Raw genomic sequence first — 18899 nt, forward strand, 5'->3', positions numbered from 1 at the left:
TTATCATCATCTATCTCACAAAATTCATCTAGAGACTAGTGTACTATACATCTAGAAGTCGGAGGTTTGGATTATAATTAATAACAATGGCCGGTTTTGTATTTAAAGCCCTAAGATATTATGGTTGTAAACGGTGGGTTTCAAACGTTCGGTTGTAAATGTGAGCGTTGGATACATTTATACAGTATTTATGAAGTATAAAATTTCCGATGAACTTGGGATGTAATTTATATGTTTTCTATTGTCTAAATTATAATTAATTACATTTAAGATTTGTTTAAACTGAACGTAATTCCAAGATATTGAATTGTAAAAGTAAGTACCACCACAGATTAAATTGTAATGTTACAAAATATTAACGTATTATCTATGTTTTTGACTGATCCAAAAGGAAAAAAAAATCCATGTGTTCGATGGTTATCAAATCTCGTTTTCCGTGTATATGTTATATATATAATTAAAGGTTTGAACCAATTCGGAAAATATTTCTATTGAGTGAGCCAAATCATTTTACATATCTAAATAGTTAGTTCAGCAAGACACTTAATGTCTGAATGCCGAATCATTTTACATAGCTAAATTTAGTTCAAGAGTTCACTTAATGTCTGAATGCCGAATAAAACAGCTAGAAACGGTACGGTCGCATTTACCATACAACCAATCTGTCAACATCAGGGGCGACGGATTATAGATCAAACTCTCTGTGTGGGCTCATTTTACATGTGGCTGCGTATAAGGGTTTCATTGTGATTGACTTACGTCATGATTTTGTCAATTTACTAGATCAAGAGCATAACGATCATGTGCGCAACATTATGTATACGAACCATGTCTCCTCATATTAAGAAGCTAGGATGATGACATCTGTCCATTTCCTCCGCATCTACCGTTATGGTTAGGTCTGCCAACAGTTGTGATTTAATGCTGATTGATACATTTGATAAATGTATTACATGCACTGTATATGATTTGAGTAGAGAAATCAGGGACCATATCATCTTTTAACATATACAAGTGGAATGGTCGAAAACATCCAAATCTAAAAATTAAAAACCAAGAAACTTAAGAGAATATATAGATTATAGTCTAAAATTTAATTAGTTTATAATTTCAAAAAAGTAAACATATATATATATATATTTATTTATTTATTTAGCATTTATGTATTTTGAAAAAGATCGAAAATTAATTTGAGATGACATTTTCAGCGATGATTAACTTTTTTTTTTGTTGAGAAAACGATTAATTAACATATCTTGAGTTGCTCTAAACTCTCTCGCGAAATCAGCAACATAGATTATTTCACATCATTTCTATGTTGTCACATGGACAAAACAGTTGGGCTATATCATTTATTGAATTTGATTTTCGGGAGATAAATGATTTACAGTTTAATAGGAACTTAATTTCGTCACAAAGTCTTGTGAGTTCATTTATGATTACTTCAAATATTCCAGCATATAAAAGTATGTTTACGCAATGACACGTCGGCGACAATGAAGACCCGTAATAAGATACACACACATACAGAGTAATTAATAAAGTAGTTATTGAATTCCTTTGTTAACAATCCCATATTAAATTATTCTTATTCAATGCGTCCTCGACCTCTATATATAATCATACCAACACGAACCCCTTCTAAACTATCTAATAATCGATCGTAGAAGGCAAACATCAGCCCAACACAAGTAATCTCTTATCCTCTCTCATCCTCTCTATCTCATATCAAAACAAAGACATACAACCATTACTATATATATGTAATACATTAACATGTGCATACAGTTTAGGGCTATATATATGTTAATAAAAAGATGAGTTATATAGTGTTAAATCTTATTAATCTACCGTACGTATGTATACAGACTACTGTGTATAGCATCATACGATCTAAACTCAGTATACATATCTAAAGGGACATGTACGTACGTGTATATACATAGGATCATTGTCGTTATGTGGAAGTTGAAGATAGGAGAGGGAAATGGGGAAGACCCTTATTTGTTCAGTAGCAACAACTTTGTCGGACGTCAAACATGGGAATTTGATCCCAAAGCCGGCACGGCAGAGGAACGAGCAGCCGTCGAAGAAGCTCGCCGGCATTTCTTGATCAACCGTTCTCGTGTTAAAGGCTGCAGTGATCTCGTGTGGAGAATGCAAGTAAGTTCTTATTTTTTTCAAGTGAGTTTTCTTTGTTTGTCATGGCAAAGATAGCCTAAAATCTAAATAAGTTTTTTTTTTTACGTTAAACAACTATTTTATTATTTAGATGATTTGGATAATTAAACCAATAAAAAAAATATTTTTTGTCAAATTATCTAGCACACTTTTCTAAATAAATTGTATAATATAACTACATATATAGTTTTCGCGTATTAACATTTTCCTAATTTATAGTTACATAAATATAACTCGTATCCATTTGTTTCATATCAGATGTTTAAAAACGTTTAATTTTCTTTACATATTAAATTTTTATTTTATCCCTAATTAATATATTATTTTGTTTGGTTTTGTTAATTAATAAATAAAAAATAATGATAAAATTATAATTTTATAAATTTATACACTGAAAAAATATGATATTTTATAATAAACCAATTTTAAAACTTAAATCGACACTGACTATATATGTATATAGTTTTTTCGTATTTACCTTTGTTCTATTATAGTTTGAATAATATTATTAACAAATTTATATTGGGCCCATTATATTTAGGCCCTAAATGTTAATGGGCCAAGTTGCCGATTGCTTTCTGTTTAAACTCGAGTAGTATTTAGTCTGAGCTGAGCTGAGCTAAGCTAAAGTTAGATTTGATTGTACGCACAGTTTCTAAAAGAGGCGAGATTCGAGCAAGCGATCCCGCCTGTGAAGATCGACGGCAACGAAAGCATAACTCACGAGAAATCGACGGATGCCTTACGGAGAGGAGTTTCTTTCTTCTCGGCTTTGCAAGCCTCCGACGGTCACTGGCCTGGAGAAATCACCGGACCTCTCTTCTTCCTCCCTCCGTTGGTGTGTTTTTTTCTTCTCTCCTTTCCCTTTCGATTAAGTCAATCGGCGAATACTGTTAAGTGCTAGAATTAGTGATTTAGCGCGTTGATAAAATCATATGGGCTTCGATTATGGGCCCATCAGCTATTATCAATCCATACGAAGCCCATATGATCTTATCAGGTGTGTGTTTCCTATTGCGCGCGAGTAGTTTAAAAAGAAGCTGTCTCCCGTAAGAAAATGACGAAGAGGAATCCAGTGACAATGAGATTAGGGATTTAGGATTTGTGTTTGTGTTTCGTGCAGGTGTTTTGTTTGTATATCACAGGACACCTTGAGAAAGTATTCGATGAAGAACACCGCAAAGAGATGCTTCGTCATGTCTATTGCCATCAGGTTACTTAAATGTCACTTAGGCAGATTTAGATTAGTGATGAGTTAACGTTTTACTCTTTGTTTTGTTTTAACTTTTTAGAACGAAGATGGTGGATGGGGATTACACATAGAAGGTAGGAGCATTATGTTCTGCACCGCGCTGAACTACATTTGCTTGCGTATACTCGGAGAAGGTCCCAATGGGGGAGGAGAGAACGCATGTAAACGGGCAAGACAGTGGATTCTTGACCGTGGTGGTGTCACTTATATTCCTTCATGGGGGAAAATATGGCTATCGGTATATCTTGATGACTATATATGCTGAGAGATGTTGCAAAGTTAACGTTTTTGTCAATCAGCATTTGATTTGTTTTTGGTTTATGTAGATACTTGGACTCTATGATTGGTCAGGAACCAATCCGATGCCTCCTGAGATCTGGTTGCTACCTTCGTTTCTTCCAATACACTTAGGTTTGTTCTCTGTTTCCATTTTTTTTTGCCGTGGAGATTTTAGTAACTGTCTCTGAGCTGAAGATTCTTATGTGATGTTCGTCTTGTCGCTAAATTACAATACAGCGAAAACTTTGTGCTATTGTCGGATGGTATACATGCCTATGTCGTATCTATATGGAAAGAGGTTTGTTGGTCCAGTAACACCTCTTATTTTGCAACTGCGTGATGAACTCCATTTGCAACCTTACGAAGAAATCAACTGGAACAAAACACGGCGTCTATACGCAAAGGTATGATTAAACCATTCTTATATTTATTGTTTATTTGTCACCATAGCATAAACATCAGACTTTACTTTCCGCAGGAGGACATGTATTTTCCACATCCTTTGATTCAAGATTTGGTGTGGGATGCTCTTTACATTCTTGTGGAGCCGGTCCTTACCCGTTGGCCGTTAAATAAGCTTGTGAGGGAAAAAGCTCTTCGGCTGGCAATGAAACACATACATTACGAAGACGAGAATAGCCATTATATCACCATCGGTTGTGTTGAGAAGGTATATTATCATTAGGCATATACTCTCTTAAGAATCTATGTTTGAATTCGAAGTTGAACTTTTTCGGTAGGTATTGTGCATGCTTGCTTGTTGGATTGAAAACCCTAATGGGGACTACTTCAAGAAGCATCTTGCTAGAATTCCAGATTACATGTGGGTCGCCGAAGATGGAATGAAAATGCAGGTGACTGAAAATTAGACTCTTTTGGTATATTCTGTGTCTACTATGGAAACTTCTTTAAAATTATAGATTTTATGCAGAGCTTTGGTAGTCAGCTATGGGATACTGGGTTTGCGGTTCAAGCTATACTTGCTAGTGAGCTCTTTGATGAAACTGGCAATGTATTGAAGAAAGGACATGATTATATTAAGAAATCTCAGGTTTGGTGTAGCTTGAATTTCTATAAGAAGAGTTGAATGTGTTTTCTTTTTTCTAAATCAAAGAACTTTTGCAGGTTAGAGAAAACCCTTCTGGTGACTTTAAGAGCATGTACCGCCATATCTCCAAAGGCGCATGGACTTTATCTGATCGAGATCATGGATGGCAAGTTTCAGATTGTACTGCTGAAGCTTTAAAGGTAATCAAACCCGTCAGTGATGCAGAAGAAGTTTGCTGGAGCTTCCACAAGAGTTATGCCTCAAAATACATTTTTTGGTTTTGTAGTGTTGCCTGCTGCTCTCCATGATGCCAGCTGAAGTTGTTGGCCAGGGAATAGATCCCGAACAAATATACGATTCTGTTAATCTCTTGCTATCTTTTCAGGTAAGTTTATATCGATAGGACTATGTTCGAAATGATTATTGGCTCTTATTGAGATTTACAGCTACACTTCACTAAAATGTAGAGTGAGAATGGAGGTATGACTGCATGGGAGCCCGTCCGTGCGTACGAATGGATTGAAGTAAGAGCTTGAAATACACATCATAAGGATGTTTGCACTTTTTTTTTGTGAATTTTTATAGAAAGAGAATCTATGATGCTTAACCTTTTGCAACTGGTGTTTCAGTTTCTAAATCCCACGGAATTTCTCGCTAATCTCGTGGCCGAGCGTGAGTATGTGGAATGCACCTCATCTGTTATACAAGCTTTGATCCTGTTCAAGCAACTCTATCCAGATCACAGGACAAAAGAGATAAGCAGGTCCATCGAGAAAGCGGTGCAATTCATAGAAAACGAACAAACTCCAGATGGTTCATGGTATGCTACTCTCAAGCCTTCATGGTAAAGGAATATGCTTCAGAAAAATTCCTAAAAAGGATAATCTTTTTCTTGAGCCATGATAGGTATGGGAATTGGGGAGTGTGCTTCATTTACGGCACATGGTTTGCGCTGGTCGGCCTAGCAGCCGCTGGCAAAACATATAAAACCAGTCCGGCTATGCGTAAAGGTGTTGAGTTTTTGCTCAGGACACAAAAAGATGATGGAGGCTGGGGCGAAAGCTATCTGTCATGCCCTAAAAAGGTATTTGCGCAGATCAGGGACTTAGTAAATGCCCTTAATTATCTAACAAACGTTGATCTTTTTGACATTGGTTCTTGTATGTAGATATACATACCATCAGAGGGGAAAAGATCAAACTTGGTGCAAACAGCTTGGGCAATAATTGGTCTAATTCACGCTGGACAGGCTGAGAGAGATCCAATACCTCTTCACCGTGCTGCAAAACTCATCATCAATTCCCAAATGGAGAATGGAGATTTCCCTCAACAGGTTAAGACATTATCCTCTTTGATTAAAGCATGAGTGTTGGGATTCAAATGGTCTATGCTTCATTTTTTATGTGCAGGAGATAGTAGGAGTGTTCATGAGGAATTGCTTGATACACTATGCTACCTACAGAAACACTTTCCCATTATGGGCACTTGCTGAGTACCGGAAAGCTACCTTCCCAACTCATCAACAACTTCTACAATAGCTTTCTTAATAAGTGTTTACATTTTATAGACAAAAAGAACAAAACAATGTCTACATGTTAAATGAATCTCCTGTGTCTATGGCTACTTATTCAGATGTATGTTTATTCAGCAAAGTAAACGAATAATAGTATATATCTCGTGTGTCTTTGGCTACTTTTTTATTATTATTTAACACTAGAAATCATACTCGTCGTGTGCTCTAAGATCATCTTTAAGTTTCATACTTGACCTTTGAACCATCCTTACAAGCGCCTGCACCACTTCCGACATCGGTGGTCGGAACTCTGGTTCCACTTGTACGCATAATGCGATAATGTCAGCGAATCTTGACAATGACTTTGGTGGGTAAAGTCCGTGCAATGCTGGATCTGCTATATTCGACAATGCATCTATGTCGTGAAGCTGCGGTGTCGCCCACCGCACCAACGATCTCTCCGGCCTTGGCTTCTCTCTGTTTATATCACAAACCAAAAGAATGAACAAAAAAGTGTATCTTATGGCTCGTGATTTTAAAATGGAACTGACCCGTCAAATGGAACTCGACCAGTGAGAAGCTCTAACATGACGACTCCAAAGCTGTAGACGTCACTCTTTGGCGTGTAGGCATCAGGGTTCTTGGCTTCTGGTGCATTGTATCCTTCTCCAAGGTTTTGACTCGTTCTCTGTCACACCATTAACTCTTAATCCAAACTTTCTAGACTTTAAAGGGAATTAAACGTAAATGTCTTACAGTGTAGAATTTTGAGAGGCCGTAATCCGAGAGACGAGGGTTGAGATCCGCGTCTAGCAAAATGTTAGAAGACTTTATGTTCTTATGCATCACAGACGGTGAACATGCCTCGTGTAGATATCTACACAAAGACAAACACAACTCATGGTCATAAGTAAAGAACGTTGCGTTTGTGTATGTGTGTTTAGTTAAACACGTACTCAACGGCTCGAGCGGTTCCCAAGGCGATTCTAACTCTTGTGTTCCAAGTCAAAGGCTTACTGAAACAATCTGACAAATGAAGGAACTCGTGGAGCGAACCGTTCCTGAAACACTCGTAGACCAACATGTTATGACCTTGCTCTGAGCAGTAACCTACGAGTTCTGCTATGTTCTGATGCCGAATCTTCGAAACGCTCATCACTATAGCCGTTAACCCTTCTGATTTACCCGAATCAAATAATGTTGAATCGATCTTCTTAACCGCCAAAGTCTGAACCAAAAAAACAAAACTAATCAAATACATTTATTACTTGTGAATCAAGTTAGGTCAGAAGCTTACACGTCCATCAGGGTATTTAGCTCTGTAAACACGTCCTATCGAGCCTTCACCGAGTAGATTACCAGGTGCGAAGTTAGCTGTTGCGGTTTGCAGATCAGATAGCTCGAACTCTGTAGCAGCACGAGTCGAAGTGGTTCGTTTGGCGTTGAGCTTGTTCGCGAACTCGGTGTCGTTGAAAGACATCACACGCGATGAAACTGAATGCTTTAGTCCCTTTGATCCAACCCCTTGCACATTCTCATCATCTGAGTCTAAAGATTTTCTACCTGCAATATAAAGCTCCTCTTGCTTAGTAACTTCCGTCACAAGTTAGGTTAAATATTTTAACATACCTTTGTAATCGTTGCCAAAATCGATACGAAGCTCTTGTGAAGATCCATGAGATCTCATAGATCTGAGCCTTGGCGTGTGTTGGCTAATGTCTTCATCTATGAAGTGAGGATTGGGAGATGATTTTTTCTTAGAGACAAGACCGATCAGAACTATGATTAAGACAAGAACTCCTAAGCTTGCTCCGGCTATCATCAGTCCGGTGCCAATACTCATACCTCCTCCTTGATTAGATCCTCCGGATTTTCGACCGTATTTAACACCCGGAGGTGGCGGCGGAGCAGTTTCTGTTGACCAGTCGTTGCCTCCTCCAGTCCTATAACAGAATCAATTACAAAAGAGAGTGAATGTTTTCCATGTTGAAAAGGTGTTTCTTGTGTAGCACGCGACCTGTTTAACTTACAGTAAGCTGTCTATTTCCTTGAGTTCGTTAGGTATCCATCCTTCGAACTGGTTGTCTTCTATATTCCTTTAATCACACGTAAGAAGACAACTAATGTTCCTAAAGTATTTTGATTTTCGACGATAACAAGTTAGGGTTTTCTCTTAATTGCTTACAAGTCATCAATGGGAAGGTTCCTGAGTACGTTTATGTCTCCTGTGAATCGATTCTCCTGCAAATGTCTTGTACAGTAACACAGCAAACAAAAACAAAATCCAGTTTAGCAATTTTAGAAAATTAAAAAAAAAAGAATAAGCAAAGATTTGTTTCTTATTCTTACAGTTTTTTTAGGCTTGTGAGATTAGCAAAACTGTGAGGTAATTTCCCAGAGAGTTTATTTAACGAGAAGTCCCTGTACTCATGAATTTGGGTGTGTGTAAGGTCTCATGTTTAATGATTTATGTAAACATTTTGTGTTAGAAAACATAACTAAAGGAATTGTACCTACACAGTTTCGAGTTTGGAGAGTTTCTGAAACATATCTGAAAGTTCTCCATCGAGTTTGTTTTGTCCAAGATTACTGCATTTCACATATAAATTAATAAGTCTTTTAATACTTAATTAACAACAAAGATGTTTACTAATTTTCTTTGGTTTCACTCACATGCTTTTGAGTTTATTCATTTGAGATAACGAGTAGGGTACGTTTCCATCGAGTTCGTTGTCAGAAAAGTCCCTGTATATATCAATGTCAAGGTTAGGGTTCGTTTCTTGTATGTCAAGCAATATAACAAAATAACAAAATGAAAAAAAAAGTGTATATATAAAAAAATGAATGTATGAACTTACAGATTGGCAATGTTGGGTGGGAGTTGGTAAGGTATGTTTCCTTTGAGATTGTTTTTGCTGAGATCACTGTACTATCACAAGAATTAAAACCTGATTGTTTATCTTCTGAAATATAACATCTAAAAAAAAGAGATTATTAAGTGAGGATTCTCACAAAGTTGTGAGAGATTTGAGGTTGCTTAGTAGATAACCTAGCGATCCACTTAGCTCATACCCTGACAACTGTCTGTGTACCAGATTTAAAAAAAAAAACAGAATATAACTTGTAGTGCAAGTAAGTTTTTTGAAACTAGGGCTCATCATTAAATTTTAGGAGAAAAGTGTATATACAATTCAGTGACCGATGAGCCTTTGCATTTAACGCCTTCCCAAGAACCGTCACAAGGATCGCCTCCGCTAGATTTCCAGCCTTTGAGTTTGGGCGGTGAATTTAAGCTCGTGAACATTACATTCAACGCAGAGACTGCCAAAAAAACTTTGTAATTAAGTTCTCAATCTGATTAACATGAAAACATGTTTTTCTTGTAATGACGTTTAAGCCATAAATGTAATTACCTTCTTGTTTCTCGGTTTTTGCATGAGCTAAAGTAACGATAATTGCAAGAGAGGTTATCAAGAGCCTCATCATCTTAGTTTGCAAAAAAAAAGATATTGAAAACGATATTTAGGGTTAGGAGTTACGTTTCACAGATTTGTTTCACGGAAAAGGCAACGATGGTTTGAGAGAATGTGCCATTGTGATTTGGATTTAGGGTTAGATACATTATTGAGGTTTGGTTCACGGACAAGAACATGATAATTAACTCAGGACCATTAACTTCCGCTGAACAGTTGTTTACTAAAATTGATTTAATCTTTGAGGGAGAACGAAAGATACGCAATGACAATGAATATATGTGTGTGTGTTTTTTGAATTAACCACTCGTTTTAAACTTTTTTTAAAAATTTGTGAATGCAAAATAAACATACTCTAGGTTATATTCTTAATACAGCTTTGGCATTCCAATCTATAAGATTTATATGTATAAAATATTCAAAATTAACTCATGTTGACGTTGCTTTTGTAATCAACATTCTATGCAGTCGGATATATTTCGGATACAACCCAAATAGTTTTACCCGTTCTTTGTACATAAACCCTTGTGATGGTTTCGCGAAGTTTTAGTAGTTCTTCCGCAGATAACTTCTTCCGTTTGTGCTTTTGGATTAGTGATCGATTCACCTTTTAAAACATTAGAATGTTTTTGGATTAGTGTTCTATGCATAGAACCTTGATTAGTGGTCGATTCACCTTTTAAAACATTAGATTTTTTTTAAAGAGAACCCCTCACTTATAATGTTTTTTTTCCTTTTGTAATCAACATTCTATGCAGTAGTGGGCTATATTTTGCATATTTGGGTTTGTTCAAGAAAAAAAAATTGCATATTTGGGGGATATTTCAAATGTCTAGGTTTCTGATTCTTTTCTCACCTTGCTTTGCCTCGAGAACTAAAATCTAAGACTATCTTTTCTGGAGTAGTAATTTGCAATTAATTATTTTTACAAGATAGCTTGTCAAAAGTTGAACCGAATTTTGAGAATAAACTGTGTAACATCTTACTGATAGGTGGTTTTACCAGATAAACATTCTACAAGTAAAATCAAGCTATGATGTATCCAATTTTTTTGTTTCATGTGCGAATTTTATATTAATGATAATAAAAAGAACTTAGTATCAGAACTGAAGTACGTAACATAACTATCAGTCGTGAAATAAAAAATGTTAGAAAGGAAATTAGTTGGTTGGCAATATAAAAAAGAGCATCAACTTGTTATGACACTAGTTTGACTATATTTTCGAAAAATACATATATTTCTAATCTTTCCCAACCAACATTAAAAAATCTTAGTCACACTTCTTTACATAGGTATAGTATACCAAAGTGATTAGTAATCGATTCACCTTTTAAAACATTAGTATGCAATATTTTAGTAAAAAGATATGATTTTGTGGAGGTAGGTTTAGGTTTAATAGCTAAATCTGCTTAATGATTTTTTGTGTGGGTTAAATACAACCACTAGGAAAATGTACAACCAATTAGTGGATAATTAAAGCTGTAAATAGCTTTCAGTGTTACCAAGAACAATTAGAGTAGTCTTGACTAAACCCTAAATGGTACAACCGCACAAGAACGAAGCTCCAGTTAGCTAGTAATATTCAGTCAATACTACATATCAACTTACATCACACACACACAAAAAAAACTTTTTCAGTATTAAATAGTACATTATATTATTTACAGATAAGCCTTCTTTTAAAATTCAACATTAATACTCAACAAAAAGAATTATTTTTATCTGTAAACTGCAACTAATTTTCCAATAATAATATATATTGTAAGCCACAAATAGACGATGAAAATCTATGATGTACATGTGACGAATTTGTGACATGAGCTTTTTATATCAATTTTTGAGAGAAAAAAAATTGAAGATAAAATTAAATTGAACATCTAATATATAAGAGTTTGTTTTTTGGCGTTGGTGGCTAGACGAGTTTTGGTATTGCACGGAATCATTCTAATGACACCAAATGCGTATAGTTAAGGTATAATGACATATTGCACGAAGGTGATTGCCATATATTGAATAAGAGGATTTGTCAGTACAATTACATATAGTATACAAACAAAAATTAAATATAGTTGGCCATGCAAGTGTAGTAGTGTTGGTTTGTCTCTATCCTTTATGTTGTTGACAAAAAAAAAAGTAACTGAAATTGAGTAACATAAATCATCAAAGTAATTGAACAATAAATCAGAGGGATGTGGTTAGAGGCACATCTTGACAGATAGTAGTTTATATATTATACGGTTGCAACGCCATATAACATATACAATAATTGAAATAGCTGACAAAAATACAATAATTCAAATACAAAGACGCAAGACAAACATAATCACACATATAACACAAATGACCCATGGTTAAAAAAAAAAAATAACACAAATGACCCATAACTGTTGTTGCATTAACCAACATATTAGGGTTTTAGATCTTGAGGTAAGTATTGTCAACGGGTTTAAGCACGTGAGATGCCTCTTTCTCAATAAACTCCAACTGTCCTTTCGTAAGGTGCAAGTAAACCATCCAGTCTTTGTCGTCCACCGAGCTCGGCATAGGCATCACATATCCAGCATTACCGCCCCATGGGAAATGATATGATCCGAACACCGGCGAGCCCCACCCGAAATCCACTTGGTTCACCGGAAATCCTCTCCCGGAAGAAACCACAAAGGCCGGTCCGTCGTCGGACCCGGTACTGTAGATTCTTGAAACCGCAGGTATTGGTCGGCGAGTCTCAACCCAATCGATCAAGTTCAAGAAATGCTCTTTGGTCACTGAACTCTCCAAGAAGTTGTGAACCTCATCTGTAACCCAAGATAATGACTTGTTGACCAAGTCATCAATCTTTTGCCCACCAAATGGGATTGAGAGAACGTTTCCGAAGTAAGTATTGTTTTCTTGCGTCATAAGTCTCCTCCTTCCGTCAACAACGATCCCTAGTTTCGAGTTCTTGGTCGGAACTGGATCTTTTGCCGCGTGTTTCGCCACGAGTTTCCACAGAAACGCGCTGAACGCTTCAAGTTTCGTCCTTTTGATGAGTGTAGTCTTTGATCCACTAGCTAGGGTTTGAAGCTCGTCTAAGGCATCCGCTTTGATGTAATAGAGACGGCTCGCGAGGATACTGTCCGGATCGGTGGTTTCTTGCGGAGGGGGCAAGGACGTGACAGGCATATACATCTGGTCTATAGATGAATCAATGATCAAGGGTCGTCTAGGGTTTAGTAGAGATCTTCGAAACGATGGTACACAAGAGATTGGTACGTCGGATCGAGAGATCTCGGCCCATGATATAAGGAACATGTTCATGGAATACGCATCCGCTACACGGTGATCAAATGTGCAGCCCACAACTATGCTCCCACATTTCAGTTGAGTTACCTGTTCAGACAACGAGACAAAAACATAGTACGTTGTTATAATGAACTACTCCATCCTTTTCATAAAGAGTTTAGTTTATTTTTATTTCATAAATTAAGAGTGTTGTTTTATATTTTCAATGCATAATTTGTTTTTAAAATTCGGTTTTAACCTTATTGTTTTAATGTATCAATTACAGACAGAAGATTTTATTTAATGAATAAAATTTAAAATAAAGTTTTAAAATGATTTTTCAATGTGCCTGAAAAACTATCAAATGACACTTTATGAAACATAAAAATATTGTTGTCTTAAGATGAAAACTATTACCTGAATCGCTATGACTCCATGTTTCTTGATGGGAACAAGCCTGGCAATACTTTCATCAGGATCATAGAGGTTAAGCTCTCGGAGGTCCACGTCAGCACCGGCCTCCACATAATCTACACCGCGGTTGTTGCATAGAATCTCCGGTTCTCCGGTTGGATTGGTGACTATCTCGCCGGCAAAAGCGTAGTAGGAGACGAGAGTCTCGGCCAGTGCCGTCTTGAGGGTTTTATGAGCCACTGAAATAGTGATGTTACATGGTTTCTTGTAGCAGAAGCAAACGCTGACGTTGAGAGGTGGAAGGAGGAGGTCGAGGTTTGAGAGAGGGAGCCAGTGGTCCTGGAGAGGAAGAGCCGCCGTGATGAGCTGCTTCCTAGTGGTGGTTACGTGGAAACCACTTGCTTGCTCCGCCGCTTCTCCCATTGGTTGTTGTTTTAGGAGACAGAATGAATAATGTTGTGCGGTTTGGGCTGTTGGAAGATGCCGTGAGGAAGAGAGGATTTATAACCAGAATTAGGTGAAACTTTCCAACATTTGGGTTGATTTATTATGTTACTTTCTTAAGATGGTTGATGTGTTTATTTTAAAAGATAAGTTACCACTATTAATTTGTTTTAAGAAATAGTAGATATATATATATATATATCTATCTTATTAAAACTCAAGTACAAAATTGGAGTGTTTGGAGACTTGAATAGGATTATTAAAAAAATTTGGAGTGTTTGGAAACATGAATTGTAGTCTTTTAAAAAAATTAATTTTGTTTGGAAACAAGGATAGTAGTATTTAAAAAAAAGTAATGGGCTTATGTAATTAAGAAAAATTAAAAGTCCATCATATTATAAAAAACTATCTATCTGGACCAGATTTAAAATATACGAAAACGGGTCAATCTAATTGCCTAAAACTTTTTCTTTTCTAAACTAACCATAAAACAAAATTTAAACTTTATACACATATTTCAAATCAAAATAATAATTTAAAGTTGATTTATATCAAAAATTGATTAAAAAATAATACATATATTCAAAAATGGATTTTTACTAAACTATTTTTCAATAACTATTATAAAAAAATGTTGTCAATATATATAATAAAAATACAATACAAAGCCCAATTTGAAATACCAACTCAAATTATGGTTTTTATATTTCATATTAAGTTTTAAAAATATAATATATGTAATTATTTATATGATGGTACGGATAAAATACTATTAGTTATATGATTACTTATATGATGGTACGTATAAAATACGATTAATTATATGATAACAGTATACGATATATAATAATGAATAGGGATGGGATTTCAGGCACCCATACGGGTTTGGTTCTGATCGGTTTGTGTTTCGGGTTTTCGGGATCAAAGATTTAAGCCCTGTTAGGATGTTTCTAAATTTTGGTTTGAGTTTGATTCGGATCTTTGCGGGGTTGGTTCGCGTTTGGATAACTCATTTAAATTATTTTTAAAGTTTTAAATCATTATCTATTTTAAATTTCTCAAAATCTTTAAATAAAATAATATATTACCTATAAATTTGAATAACATATGTCAGAATATCTTAGCTTAACATATCAATTGGCTTGATTTAAAATTTGGGATACGGAATCAATAATTATTTTAAGTATTTTTGGTGATTTGAGTATACTTTAACTATTGCAGATATTTACTTTTGACTATATATATATATATATTTTCAAGTTTTAAACCAATTTAAAAATATCATTTTTAATGTTTTATATACGTTAAATCTAAAAATAATTAATATATATATAAGTATATAAATCTATTTTTTAGATAAATTCGGGTACTCAAATACTTCGGTTCGGATCAGATTTGGTTCTCTAAATAACAAATTTTTGAATAATTCGAATATTTAATCAATTTATGTTCGGGTTTGGTACTATATTTTCGGATCGGTATCGGTTCTGTTCCTTGGATTCATTTTGTAAAACTCTAATATTTACATAAAAACAAATATCAACATATTTTTCAAAATATATACCAGCGCGCCTGCGCGGGTCAAAATCAAGTCTATATTATTAAAGTTGAAGTACACATTGAGATTGTTTGGCAATATGGATAGTAGTTAAAAAATAGTACTGTTTGGAAACATGGATATCAGTAAGTTATGAAAAAAATAATGGGCTTATGCTACTAAAAAAATTGGAAGTCCATTACATTATATTAAAAAGTAATGGGTCTATGTTACTTGATATATATATATTCAAATCAAAATAATAATTTAAAAATTAATTTATATCAAAAATTCATTCAAATATATATATATATATATTCAAAATTTGATTTTTACTAATATATTTTCCAATAACTATTATAAAAATGTTTTCAACATAGATATAAAAAATACAATACAAAGCTCAATTTCAAACACCAACTTAAATTATGGTTTTTATATTTCACATTAAATTTTAAAATATAATATATATGATTATTTATATGATTGTACGTATAAAATATTATTAATTATAAGAAAACTTATTTGATGGTACGTATAAAATACGATTAATTATATGATAACACATATTTTGTAACCTATGATGACACATATAGGATATATATATATAATAGTGATTAGGAGTGAGTGTTCGGATTCGTTTTCGGATCTTTTTGGGATTTCGTGTTCAGTTCAGATCTTTGAGGATTTGGTTCGAATTTGGATAATCAATTTAAATAGGTTTGGTTTAAATATTTAGATAGAGAATTAATAATTATTTAAGTATTTTTGGAGTTTTGAGTATATTTTAACTATTTAAGATATTTACGTTTGATTATTTGTATATATTTTCAAGCATTTAAGCGAACTTAAAAGTATTATATATATTTTGGATATTTTTATATATATTAAATCTAAAAATAATTAATATATACAAGTAAGTATATAAATCTATTTTGGATACCCAAAATACTTCGGTTCGGATCGGATTAGATTTCAGTTCTTCAAATACCAAAATTTTGAATAATTCAGATATTTAATCATTCCGGTTCGGATTTAGTACTACTTATTCGGATTGGGATCGATTCAATTCTTCGAATTCGAGTTTTTTGCCAAATCCTAAATACTAACATAAAAATCAAATAGCATCATATTTTTTTTTTAAAAGTACACCCGCACGGGCGTGCGGGTCAAAATCTAGTATATAGGTTAACTCTTTAGATTAAAATCAAGTCTGAATTAGTTTTAGTTCATATGATAGTTAACTTAATGTGTTAGTGTTAACGATCTGTTATTTTCAGTGATTCGCTTGTTTTTTATCTTGGATTCATATCTTGTTGTGTTTATAACAAGGGAAATTGCATCCAATATACACAACAAAAACCAAAATTCATTAACTAACTAAAAACACCCTCTTTCTCCTACTTTCTCTTCTTATCTCTTTCTACTCTCTCTCTAAAAATCTAATTTTCCTTATTTTTTTGGTTATTTAGCAAATAAGCCCTTATAACAATGATATATTATGGAGAGCCATGGATAATTTGGTTTAAACTTCCAAATATTCATTAGTTTTGACGTGACTTTTGACTGCCTTTTATCAACCAATCAATAGTTTCTTTTTTCAAAATAATTCCAAGTGTAATTTGAGTATTCAAAACAATCGTCTACAACTTACACATATATTATCGAATTTTGAACAGCGGTGGAGCTACCATATGATCATGTGGGTATCATTTGACCATGTGAATTTTTGAAAAAAAAAATTTGCATGTATTTCCTATAGAAACATATGATTAATTTTGCTTACTGGCCCAGTAAAACTCTTGCATCATCAACTTAACCCCTGTGAAAAAACATTTCTCCCTCAAATTAAATATAAACAACTATTTGAAAATAGCAACAATTAACTATCTTCTTTTCCAAAGTCATATTTAGTTTAAGTGTTTGTATATATATATCTCTTATTGTACGACCTTTTAACTAAAATTTAATCAAAACTCATTAAAATAACATAAATTTAATTGAATCATTATGCTGTTTACAAAGATATATATTCACAATATTTTTATATGCCAAGAAAAACAAAATCATGTCCCTTCCGAATATCTGACAGAATTTCAAACTTTTTGATGAGAAAACATAGAATTTATATGTAGTTAACAATTAGTAAAATATATAACAGAACAAACTGTCAGAAGTATTTTTGTTATTGTAGATGTTGATTGTTTGATAATTGAAGTGAAAATATCAAAACATATATATTGAAAGGAGATGAATAATTTTATTGATTATAAATCGATGTACACATAAGGTTATTGCCAAAAAAATAAAAAACGAATATGAATATTATAAGGTTATTACCTTGTTACACATTAATATTTAATTCAACATGTTTTTTCAGGTACTATAATTATTTTTAATAGTTCGGGTTTGATTGTTATTCAAAAATTGTGTTTATCGTTTATTTGAAAGTGAAATATATTTCATTGAACTTTTGCAACATGTTTATTTATTGTAATTTTTTGTAATGTTAGTTGATTAGTAAACTCATTTATTATAGAAGTTAAAAGAGATCAAACTTGTTTTTCTTTCTTTTTAAAATTACACTAATCAAGTAGCTCTCAATGATATCATTTTTATGTGAATGCTCAAGAAATTCTGCGGTGTCTAATTAACTAAAAAATTGTGATGGTAGTATAATATCTTTGGTTTGATATGTCAATTAACCAAAAAAATTAATGATTAATTCTACAGTAACCTTCTTTAGATTGGAGTCTTGGTCAATGGTTCTATACAAAGTTTAAAATTTCAGTTTTTATTAACAGGTCATTTCATATGGTGGTTGCACTGTCCATCCCAATGTCTAAATATTGTAGTTTTAATTCCCCAGTAAGTCGTCGTCTGCCATAAAATTGTGTGTATGTTAGAATGCGTGTTCGTGAATAATTAATTTAAACTGGTTAATGTAGACGAAGACAGTTTTTGTAAATAAAATTATTAATTCAGGGAACGATAAGACAGTAGATAACAAGCTATTTATTAACTATGCATTGTAAGTTACAAATATATATATTCACAGGAAACTCGACGTGTAGATTTACTGAAATTCTATTAACTGATTCAAATAAGAAGAGTAGAAGAAATCAATTACGTTAGCTCGGACCCGGACTCGGACTCGGACGTGATTGCATCATGATGGCCGGTATGAATAACTAAATGACAATAAAAAGAGTTAAGATTTTATTGGTCTGATAAACATAAAACTAGTAAATATCAATAATACTCTTATTTCTTAAACATTAATTTGTTTACGTCATTTAGAATCTTATAGTTTAAGAGTTAAGACCAAGCATCATCTCCTCAGTTATTGTTTCATTTCTAGTTTAAAAAACATTCGATGGGTGTATATTCATTTTTCATAAACATGTTACTTTATATCAAGTATCGACTCCTCCAATGAGATTAACAATACGTGATATATCGATTCCTAAGCCAATAATGTTCAAGATTCAGCAGT

General features: G+C 33.7%; 3 protein-coding genes across 3 annotated transcripts; 1 reads left to right on the forward strand and 2 right to left on the reverse strand.

Annotated features, from left to right (window-relative positions):
* Positions 1–1541: 1541 nt before the first annotated feature.
* On the forward strand, positions 1542–6431 carry LOC106354658 (beta-amyrin synthase 1). The gene is made up of 17 exons (XM_013794653.3): positions 1542–1691; positions 1947–2163; positions 2834–3019; positions 3305–3394; positions 3474–3671; positions 3760–3844; positions 3950–4116; positions 4191–4382; positions 4453–4566; positions 4644–4763; positions 4838–4960; positions 5047–5145; positions 5228–5284; positions 5390–5580; positions 5667–5844; positions 5929–6093; positions 6170–6431. The coding sequence occupies exons 2-17, from the start codon at positions 1960–1962 to the stop codon at positions 6296–6298; spliced, it is 2298 nt and encodes a 765-aa protein (XP_013650107.2). The 5' UTR covers positions 1542–1691; positions 1947–1959; the 3' UTR covers positions 6299–6431.
* On the reverse strand, positions 6376–11810 carry LOC106354657 (protein STRUBBELIG-RECEPTOR FAMILY 5-like). Its single transcript, XM_013794652.3, has 15 exons — positions 9687–11810; positions 9462–9594; positions 9286–9357; positions 9132–9197; positions 8947–9018; positions 8791–8862; positions 8623–8694; positions 8459–8524; positions 8304–8369; positions 7903–8216; positions 7571–7836; positions 7230–7501; positions 7030–7150; positions 6825–6961; positions 6376–6750 (listed from the first exon to the last, which is right to left on the reverse strand). The coding sequence occupies exons 1-15, from the start codon at positions 9757–9759 to the stop codon at positions 6474–6476; spliced, it is 2079 nt and encodes a 692-aa protein (XP_013650106.1). The 5' UTR covers positions 9760–11810; the 3' UTR covers positions 6376–6473.
* A 209-nt stretch (positions 11811–12019) lies between these two features.
* On the reverse strand, positions 12020–14062 carry LOC106357363 (coniferyl alcohol acyltransferase-like). Its single transcript, XM_013797041.3, has 2 exons — positions 13426–14062; positions 12020–13116 (listed from the first exon to the last, which is right to left on the reverse strand). The coding sequence occupies exons 1-2, from the start codon at positions 13843–13845 to the stop codon at positions 12163–12165; spliced, it is 1374 nt and encodes a 457-aa protein (XP_013652495.2). The 5' UTR covers positions 13846–14062; the 3' UTR covers positions 12020–12162.
* Between the last annotated feature and the right edge of the window lie 4837 nt (positions 14063–18899).

Source organism: Brassica napus, chromosome A7 (assembly GCF_020379485.1).
Source record: "Brassica napus cultivar Da-Ae chromosome A7, Da-Ae, whole genome shotgun sequence".
Taxonomy (NCBI): Eukaryota; Viridiplantae; Streptophyta; class Magnoliopsida; order Brassicales; family Brassicaceae; genus Brassica; species Brassica napus.

What these genes read in the sequence shown, in the direction of transcription:
- LOC106357363 (XM_013797041.3), bottom strand. Translation starts at nt 13,845, where the DNA reads ATGGGAGAAGCGGCGGAGCAAGCAAGTGGTTTCCACGTAACCACCACT. An exon ending in ATGGAGTCATAGCGATTCAG is followed by an intron (nt 13,117 to 13,425) that starts GTAATAGTTTTC and finishes TTGTCTGAACAG; the next exon opens with GTAACTCAACTGAAATGTGG.
- LOC106354657 (XM_013794652.3), bottom strand. Translation starts at nt 9,759, where the DNA reads ATGATGAGGCTCTTGATAACCTCTCTTGCAATTATCGTTACTTTAGCT. An exon ending in AAGGAAATAGACAGCTTACT is followed by an intron (nt 8,217 to 8,303) that starts GTAAGTTAAACA and finishes ATTCTGTTATAG; the next exon opens with GACTGGAGGAGGCAACGACT. An exon ending in CTAAATACCCTGATGGACGT is followed by an intron (nt 7,502 to 7,570) that starts GTAAGCTTCTGA and finishes TTTTTGGTTCAG; the next exon opens with ACTTTGGCGGTTAAGAAGAT.
- LOC106354658 (XM_013794653.3), top strand. Translation starts at nt 1,960, where the DNA reads ATGTGGAAGTTGAAGATAGGAGAGGGAAATGGGGAAGACCCTTATTTG. An exon ending in ATCTCGTGTGGAGAATGCAA is followed by an intron (nt 2,164 to 2,833) that starts GTAAGTTCTTAT and finishes TTGTACGCACAG; the next exon opens with TTTCTAAAAGAGGCGAGATT. An exon ending in AAGATGGAATGAAAATGCAG is followed by an intron (nt 4,567 to 4,643) that starts GTGACTGAAAAT and finishes GATTTTATGCAG; the next exon opens with AGCTTTGGTAGTCAGCTATG.